At 40.2% G+C, this 10,129-nt stretch overlaps 1 protein-coding gene across 1 annotated transcript in view; it reads right to left on the bottom strand.

The window, feature by feature from the left end:
• The window catches only part of LOC140076148 (carboxypeptidase O-like), a 42,400-nt gene extending 38,020 nt beyond the window's left edge, over positions 1–4,380 (bottom strand). The window contains exon 1 of the mRNA XM_072122656.1: positions 4,301–4,380. Coding sequence (XP_071978757.1) covers positions 4,301–4,380 — 80 coding nt within the window. The remainder of the gene's footprint in view (positions 1–4,300) is intronic.
• Positions 4,381–10,129: the final 5,749 nt, after the last annotated feature.

The following is a 10,129-nucleotide window of genomic DNA, read 5'->3' on the forward strand; positions in this document are numbered from 1 at the left end:
TTAGTTATGGAGGTTTCTGTGAAATTAGTTATATCCATGAATATTGTATAAATAAAGTATATAAGAAAATGAAACATATTAAATGTGCTAATATAAATATTTATACTTTATCTGTTTCTATAATGTGCTTAACAATATAAGCAACAATAATACAGAATTTGTTCCCTTTCTATAAGCAGAAGAACAGAAATAAACTTTTTTTTAGCTAAAAAATAGTCATTTAGCTTTTGCCTCACAAAAAACTTTGCAGGTTTATACAGTTTCTAAAATATATTCTATGTTGCACATACTGTACGTATCCATCTGATTTCAGTCTTTTACTTGAAGATTTATACAGAATAGAAAAGAAACTGTTATATCCACACAACCTCAGTGCTGATACCTGTCTTAGTGTTTAACTTTATTGAGTCTAAGTGGCCTTATTCCACAGCAGATGTAATTTTAGGGCTGTTTTACATTGGTTTTCATGTACGTGGTTGATTTCTACGGATCCCTCACAAAGATATAGAATAGAACAGAATAGAAATCAATCTGTTGTCCGTGGAAAAAAATTACGAAACATGTCCTGATGCGGATCAAGGAAGGCAATATAAGTCTTTGGGTATTCAAATAAAACGGATGCTACATCCGTTTTTTTTTCCCTAATGAGGCTGAAAAACCAGGTGTGATGTTTGCAAAGCACTGTTAAGCCATCAGACAAAACAGATGCATCACAAAGAAAAAAACTGTAGAAAAACGGAGACAAAACCAACGGATGCACTATTGAATGTGAAAGAGACCTTAGGATAGTTTCAAGGGCTCAGGTATCGTGCCGTGTGTGATAACTTTCCAGTAGCAGGAATTCCTTGTCCCCGTACGGGATTCAGGTTTATATATACGGTAGTCTTGAAGCATAAGGAAGTACAAATAATGCTTTATATCCAACAGCTTTGATGTTTGCTTTAATTTAATGTCTAGTAATGTGATATATATATATATATATATACATATATCATATATGTACCAGATTCAAGTGGCAGTCTCTTTCATTTATCGCTAATGCGGGATTACATACCATCATAAAGGCACCAATGTTTTCCTGCACAATTTCCCTTACCCTGCAAACAGGTATATTTACTACACATGGTATACAATAGGCAGTTTTCTATAATATTGTTTATGGCTAGCTCCTTTTTTGCTGTGAGAATTGCAACATAAGAATAGGAGAAGAAGATAGAGGAGAACGAGGGGCGCTCAATGTGTAGTGGTCCTCAATACATTCGATTCAGTAAATGTGCAAAATGTGCACTCACCTTTTAGTGTTGTGCTGATGGCACAACACATATACTCGCTTCTGATGTGGAACTGGATGCAGCCTCTGGGGTGTCGCAGCGGTAAGAATACCGTTTGAAGAAGGTAATGGTAGAAGGTATCTATTCCTAGATATCCTTATGGATAACCCCTGGATCTTTCAAAACAAGACCCGGCGCGCTAAGTTCCAAAATCCGGTTTATTATCCAATAAAACCATAAATACAAATATGGATATAAAAAAGATATATACGTAAAAACAAGACACGTTTCGGATCCGGAACGGATCCTTCCTCAGTTGCATTACATGACTAGTTTGTAAGCTGCCCATATATACATACTTTTTGGCGCGTTCCCAGTGCCAGGGATGGGAGGCGCTGAGTAGGCGAATGAGTCGATGACAGATGTCATCCATCACGATAGTAATGAATAATATATATACTCACAATATAAAACAACATAAATAAAACATGATATCAACATCATATCAATCATCAGATTCCAACGATGTTGATATCATGTTTTATTTATGTTGTTTTATATTGTGAGTATATATATTATTCATTACTATCGTGATGGATGACATCTGTCATCGACTCATTCGCCTACTCAGCGCCTCCCATCCCTGGCACTGGGAACGCGCCAAAAAGTATGTATATATGGGCAGCTTACAAACTAGTCATGTAATGCAACTGAGGAAGGATCCGTTCCGGATCCGAAACGCGTCTTGTTTTTACGTATATATCTTTTTTATATCCATATTTGTATTTATGGTTTTATTGGATAATAAACCGGATTTTGGAACTTAGCGCGCCGGGTCTTGTTTTGAAAGATCCAGGGGTTATCCATAAGGATATCTAGGAATAGATACCTTCTACCATTACCAACATAAGAATAGGTCATTTATCATAGCGAGGTCTCTTTGTTGTTGTTTCTTAAATTTTTTTGTGCTCATTTGTCAGAAGGGTTGTTTTGCTATTTTAAATGTGTTCAATCCCATGTTTGGTTTTATTTTTAAGTTGGTGCAATATGTGCCATTTTTAATGAAAAAGTGAAAGTCCTCTGATCAAAAAGTCAATATGTGCATAATTTGCACCTTTTTTACTCCATCCATGTATCTGGCTAACACCAAGGTTTTTCTGCCATAGTTCAGCCTATTTGCACCAACAAAAGAAAATCAATCAATCACATCTGCTTTAAAATAAATAGGGAAAACCTAACATAGAAAACAACGCCTACAATTTTGTACAACCAGTGAACAGGCGCAGTTGCAAAAAGAAATGTTGCAAAACGCTTTAAAAGGCAGTAATGAAGCACACAGTTTTATAGAATAGAAGTCACAGTTGCAACTGAACCTATAAACCAGAGGAGCCCACAAGACACTTTATTCATAGTCAGGAGATTTCTAGTGGTTCAGAGAGGATTATGGGAGAGGGAAAATAAACATGAACTGTGAAGGCATCACGCCCAATAAGTGCAGCCTAAATCACCTGAAACTTAGCTTTTATTTACAATGACACTAAAAGATGAACCGTACTGTACATTTCTCGTATTCATGCCTAAATTGAGTCAGAATCCCAGCCAGTCTATATATTAATAACCTGTTGGTAACATGTTAGATTATTCAATATAGTAGGGCACATAGGCTATTTGATCAATTTACTGTCACTCATAATAATTATTGATGGCACATGCCCTGTTCACAAGGTCTTGTTTAAAGAACAATATTATAGAAAGGAATGTGCATAAAAGGGAAAAAATTTACTCCTGTTTCATGTATGTATACTACCACGGTCTTGTAGAAAAATTTGTATAATAGCAGCACAGAATTCTTCCTAAATTATTGATCCGGGTAATATTTTGTATTTTCTGTCAACTAAAGGACAATTCAAAAACCATGTCAGGGTGTTAGTTCTCTATGAATATCAACTCAATGTGTATTATTGGGCTTTGCTGCTTTACTGAAGAGGTAGACACAGCCCTCATGGACTCTCTATATTGTACATCACTGTTTGTAAAGAAAACAGAGTTATGACAGTTTACCAGTTTGAAATACCTCAACTTTTAATCAGGTGAATGCCGGGGTGGATTAAGACTGCCATGGACCCTGGATGTATGAATATTATAGCTCCTACAAGTCTGGGATTCACTTCCTACATATGGTACTAGAATCAAGTTTCTTGAGGATTGGAGGATGCTTCCCTTTTGCCTGCTTTCAATCTGCCATTTCAAGACCTTTGGAGGACCTTCAAAGGACCTGAAATGGTTCTGGTTCACATTTGTATTGAGTGCATGGGAAGATGTATGAGGATTTCATGGGTGAAGGTCCCTCTCATTATAAAGTTTGGTGGATGGTTTGGTTTGGTGGCCATGGGACCTCTAGAAGATTTTGACCCTGAGCTACTGCCCAAATCGCCTATATTATAATTAATTACACAATTGTGCTTGCCTTCTACTTTATAATAAAAAATGCAATAAATCTTTTTATTTGAAAAAGAGAAGATTGTAGCACATCCGACAAAGTTAAAACACTTTATTCTTCATTCTTTAAATCGTACGTGGGTGTACAAGTAGGCACGGAAAAAACGTATGCGTTTCAGCTTGTCTAAGCCTTACTCATGGTGTGAGTAAGGCTTAGACAAGCTGAAACGTGTACATTTTTTCCGTGCCTACTTGTACACCCATGTACGATTTTAAAGAATGAAGAATAAAGTGTTTTAACTTTGTCGGATGTGCTACGATCTTCTCTTTTTCAAGTATCTACAGTTTCAAGCCAGAACCACGTGTGCACTCCGTACATCAAACTTCCACCACCATTAGGACATTAGGGTACGTGAAACTTTTCCCCATTCGTTTTTTCTCTGTCTTTTGCCTTAAATCTTTTTATGTTGTTATGTAATTGAAAATGCAGGTTTATAAGCTAGGTATTCAAGCATGTGAAAATATAACATTTTCTACAGAAAAACACAAAATAAGGCAAGGCAAATACAACATAAACTTTATGTACGTACCCATTATATGTAACTCTAACACAAGTCCCTTTATATAGTAGAAACCCCAGCAAGAAGGCGATCCAGGAAAAATACTTCATCTTTTCCCTTGGGTCTTCACACACCAAGATGGATAGCTCAACACATCGAATCTGATTGTTATGTGCACATGTATTCAGGTATAAATGTGTAATTTGGTTGACTCATACCATAAAGATAGTGTTATCTGTACTATCTATGTGACAATAAGTCTTACAAGGGTGTCATAAACACCTCTGCTTTCCACCTTACGGTTATCTCCAGTATCTCTATCTCTATCTTTCTATCTATTGCATCTGTCTCTCACCTTCACAATCAATATAACACACTTTATATTATATCAACCTTGTCTGGTTATATCAACCTTGTCTGGTTTAAAGAAATATGTTAACACAAAATGACCTATTTTTTTACAAACATATTTTTATCTTTCATGTTTTTTTAAATCTTATTTTTAGAAATGTTGAATACATTGACATTACATTTAACACATGTAAAACACTGGTTGCTTTGTAACAGTTATAAAAACACATTTGATAAAACAAGTGCATATCAATAATGGCTTAAAAAGTACAGTAGTTAAGTCTTGCAACGCATAAAGGCAATATATCATCAAAATCAGGAATGATAATCTTCGTATATTTGTAATTCATTTTCTTCTTCTTTCTTTTCCTTTAAATCTAATAAAAATCTGACACATGAATTCTGTAGGGATTATTTGCAGCAGTCATCGCATTTACATCTCAGAAAAAAACAAGACAGAAAACAACATCATTGCATCCACTAGTTAATAGATGATATCACCGTTTATCTACATGTCATATACTATAGAGCAGAGCTCCCCAGCTGCCGTTCCGTGGCCCAAGAACGGGCAATGGAGAACCTGGTCCTGAGCCGCGAAATAACAAAAAAAAATCAAATACCCACCTTCCCTGTCCCTTGCAGCTGCCTTTTTTCAAGACTCTTCCCTGTTCATAAACAGCTCTATTGCCACTACATGCGTGATTATGTGCATTAATGCATAAGTGAAGTGAAAAAAGAGATGGCAGAAAAGGGGACAATATAAGTGGGGGATAATTCTAAAGGAAATGAGACAATATAAGCTAGGTTTGGGGACCACTGCCATAGAGAATTGCTTGAAAACTGTATAATATACCTAAACTTACTCTTAGCTCAATACTTCCCTGTAGAGATAATAATAACAAGAGCTACCAGCGTTCTACTGTTTATAGAATGCACTGCTATTATCCTGCATATTTCTGCTACTCTTATACACACATTACTAATAATTTTATTCTACATATTTTTGTACAAGCTGGAAGTATTCTGACAAAATATAGGACAACTTTCACATTTCACATGGCGGCCGTCTGGCTCATCATGGTGAGACACTGTGCAGCCAAATAATGGCCCTTACAATAGTCGTGTGCATGCAGCCTTATTCTGTATCTCTGAGTGCCACTCAGTTTTATTACTCTTCTACTACATATATGTGCACTTCACAGTATTACTACTTTTAACATGCATGTATGAGTGTTGCGCCGTCCTACTACTCTTGTCCTGCATAAATGAGTGTTCTACTCATCCTGTAAATGTGAGAAAAACTATTTTTATCCTGTAGATATTGGCACTGCATTGCGCCGCTGTTAATATCTGCCAGGGAATTACACCATTGGCCACAAAAAATACAAAACTGATGGACACAAACAGAAGACCTTCCTCTTGCATTACTGATAGAAATGTTAAAATAAAAACAAAAATCATAATGACTTTAGCCTCTTAACTAAGCACTGAGCATCTGTTATTTTGGGTGCAGAGCTGATGGCGGCTCAGTTCGAGATCACAGCTAGGCCAGTATCAGTATACACAACCGTCTCAGCTGTAGCTTACAGCTGTCACCCCAGTGTAACACCCACTTAAAGGCACAGTGTCAGCCTAAGCATTTGCTTAATTCAGTATTGCAGGGTATTATCATGAACAAGCAATCAGATGATCATTACACAATCCCCACATATATAGCATCACCGCGTCCAAAACGACCTGTAGAATTAAGCAAAAATTATTATTGAACCCGCTCAATGAACACTGTGATAATATTACTACTCTACAGTTTTTAAAAAAATTTTCTTTCTTGTCTTTCTTTGTGTTGTTTCAATCATGTCCCGAGGCTCCATTTGGCCAGAGCTTTACAACCAGATTTGCAACCAGCCAGGAAGAGGCACTGGGCAGTGTGTCTCCGCACTCCAGGGAGTCTCTGTTTGATTAGAGAATTGTGCTCTTCCCAGGGGGCCAAAATTGACACCTTTGGCCAGTGTGTGGTTCAGGAAGGGAGATGAATACTCAGACAATGGGAAATATTATAGCTGTCCATAACTGGGGCACAATTTATAATTATAGGTCCCCAGTTACACAGGATAGTTATGGGGTCTAGAGAGGCTCCTGGAGTGAGAATCGGAAGAGTAGTGCCAGTGTCAGGCAATAGCAGAACACCCCTCATATTAGGCTAAGACACCCCGAGTTTGGTATGGGGTTAATGGGAATAAGGTACCCGGTTGGTTGGAAGCAATGGCATGATTGTGCCATCTTCCAATCAAAAGTTTTGGGGTTTTAATAAAACCCCAGACCCAAAAAGTACCTCACTGAAGGGAGGGGATATAAAAACTCCTCCTCACAGTGACATCACAACCAGGGGTGGGGGTCAAAAATCCCCTGTGTTTAAATTAGTGAAGCAGCCACATGGCTTTGGTTCAGTTTTGAGTATTCTATCACACTATAAGACTGGATCATTGTCTATGCCCAGTCCTCGGGCCAAAGAATTTCTTCCTATTTCAATAGCAAGAGTTTTTTGTTTCCTTACTGTTTGTAAGTATTCTATATGTATTGCTTTTTAACCTTTTCATTTTATCTGACAATTTTATTCTTTGAGTGTACTGTAATTTTTTGTATGTATATTAAATTGTTCCTTTAATAAGTCTCTGCTTGTAGCTTTAAAGAATCTGAGTCTCCAAAGGGAATTACATTACCAGAGGTCATTTTTAGCATAGTCTATATAGTATAAGCAGTGAGTGCATGTGCCATTTAAATCATCAGTGTGAATTGTCTGTATGGTAGAGGTACCTACGGCCTTCTTTGCTTAAGTAACTTATGGGTGGTGGCAGTGGATTCTGGGACTCCATAGAGTAGGTATCCCCATGTGTGAACCCCGGTGATTGGGGTTCGTGACAAACACCATAAAAAAAAACTGTTAAAAACCCACAGAATATAGATAACATGATTATTAGGCTACACAGTGAACACAAAGAAAAGTAAAAAATCTAGAACAGAATTGATACTTTTCTACTCCAGACCTAAAAAAAAAGTTAATAAATTTTCAACAATAGGGCATAGCCCCTCAACAGCCACATGGTGTGGAGTTGCTGTAGTCGCATAATAAACGTAATTTTCTACTTCAGAAAACTATCCCAGAAGCATTAATAAATTCCCCCCCATAGAATTTACACATCAATTACACACATTCTGTGTAGTACATGTAGATTATAAACACATAATATACATATAGTATAAACACTCCATATAAACACACATACAATATAAACACACCATATAAAGACATACTGCATATACAAATAAATAGAACACACATAGCTACAGTATATAGACATCATACATACAGTATATACATACCACCCATCATATACACGCACATACCAAACATCATGTCACGGGTGTTCCCGCGACCCATATCTCGGGTCGCGGACTCACCCGTGCTCCCCGGGGCGGCGCCAGCGCAGCTCACCTCTCCCGGTTCCTGACTTGCAGCTGAGTTCCGGCCGCGCCCGTCCCCGTCTCATAGGGCGCGCACGGTACCTTCAGGAAATTTAAAGGACCAGCGTACCGCTAATTGGTGCACTGGCTGATCACTTCCCCTTTAAATATGATGAGTTGGTACGAGATCTTAAGACCATTTGGGATCAGACTCGCCTTTCATTGTTGCAGGCTTCTCGCCCGTACCAAGCTACAAGCGGATAAAAAACGCAGGCCATCTCCTGTTTTTTCTCCTGGGGACAAGGTCTGGTTGTCTGCTAGATACAGCCGGTTGAAGATCCCTGGATACAAGCTTGGTCCACGATTCTTGGGTCCCTTCGAGGTTCTATCTTGCATAAATCCGGTGTCCTACAAGCTGCGCCTTCCTTCCACCATGCGCATCCTCCTTCCATGTCTCCCTACTCAAGCCTGTTATTCTGAACTGCTTCTCCCGGCAAATATCTCCTCCTGCTCCGGTGGTTGACTCCTCAGACATTTATGAGGTAAAGGAGATTCTCAACATGAAGACGGTAAAGGGTAAGAAGTTCTTCTTGGTGGACTGGAAGGGGTTCAGGCCGGAGGAGAGATCTTGGGAGCCTGAAAAGAACAATCTGGACCATGATCTTCTACAGCGATTTCTACAGCCCAAGAGGAGGGGGAGGCCTAAAGGGGGTACTGTCACGGGTGATCCCGCGACCCATTTCTTGGGCCGCGGGCTCACCCGTGCTCCCTGGGGTTCGCAGGCGCGCGCCAGTGCAGCACACCTCTCCTCTCCATGTTTCTGACTTGCAGCTGAGTTCCGGCCGCACGCGTCCCCGTCTCCTAGGGCACACGCGCGGTACCCTCAGGAAATTGAAAGGGCCAGCGCACTGCTAATTGGTGCACTGGCTGATCACTTCCCCTTTAAAAATCCAACACCCTCATTACTGCCTTGCCGGATCTTTGTGCCTAACAGCCTGAGAGAAAGCTCTTTTGTGAGTTATCTGCGTACCAGTGTTTCCTATGATTTTCCTGCGTTCCTGTGTCTCCTGTGTTCCTGTTCCTCCTGTGTCTTCTGCGTTCCTGTGCCTCCTGTGTCTCTAGCGTTCCTGAGTCCCTCCGTGTTCCTGTGTTACCTGAGCTCCTCCGTGTTCCTGTGTACCCGTGTTCCTCTGTGCTGCTGTTCTGTGTGCTGTGTTCCCGTACCCATCTGTTACCTCCTGTTGCTGACCCCGGATCGGACTTTGCATCTCTGCCGCCTGCCCTGACCCTGTGCCTGACTTTGACCTCGAGATTGACTGCCGTTCCTGTATCTCGACCTTGGCCGCCACTGCAGACAAGTCCCGCCTGAGGAACGACCTGGTGGTACCATGCCACAGCTTGTCTAACCCGCCTTGCGGCGGGCTCTGGTGAAAACCGGGTACCACTCCTGTCCCAGGTAGTGGCTTGTGTCATCGTCTGCAGTGGTCCAGAGGATCCACACCCGCTAGCCTGACACATCATCACATACATACAGTAAATAGACATCATACAGGTGTGTATAATATATAATATATACACACCATACATCATATACACACACATACAGCATATACTCAGACACACAGCATTAACATACATATATATATATATATATATATATATATATACTTACCAGACTTGGAACTCTTCATCTATACCATGCTCCACTTGTTGTCATAGATGTTGAGGCGCTGGATCGGTTCATATGACTAGAGGGCGGGCAAACAAGGTGGGGAGGGGCACATCACTGGGGCAGAGACAAACCATGCGCCCTCCTCCACTCTATGGGGGTGGGGGGGTGATGGGACATGTAGGAGTGCCCGGGCAGCATAAGATGAATTATCCCTCTCCTCTACAATGTGGGGGGTGGGTGGGAGGAGCTGGTTGGGGAGTGGAGGGGTTTGATGCTCTTCCAGGCCTGCTAATCATTGGGCAGAGGGCAGGGACAGATTGAAGGAAATCATAAAGTTAATAAACAACACTGCCTCCTCCTCACCGCCGGGCCCC

This window comes from Engystomops pustulosus, chromosome 8 (genome assembly GCF_040894005.1).
Source record: "Engystomops pustulosus chromosome 8, aEngPut4.maternal, whole genome shotgun sequence".
In the NCBI taxonomy this organism is placed as follows: domain Eukaryota; kingdom Metazoa; phylum Chordata; class Amphibia; order Anura; family Leptodactylidae; genus Engystomops; species Engystomops pustulosus.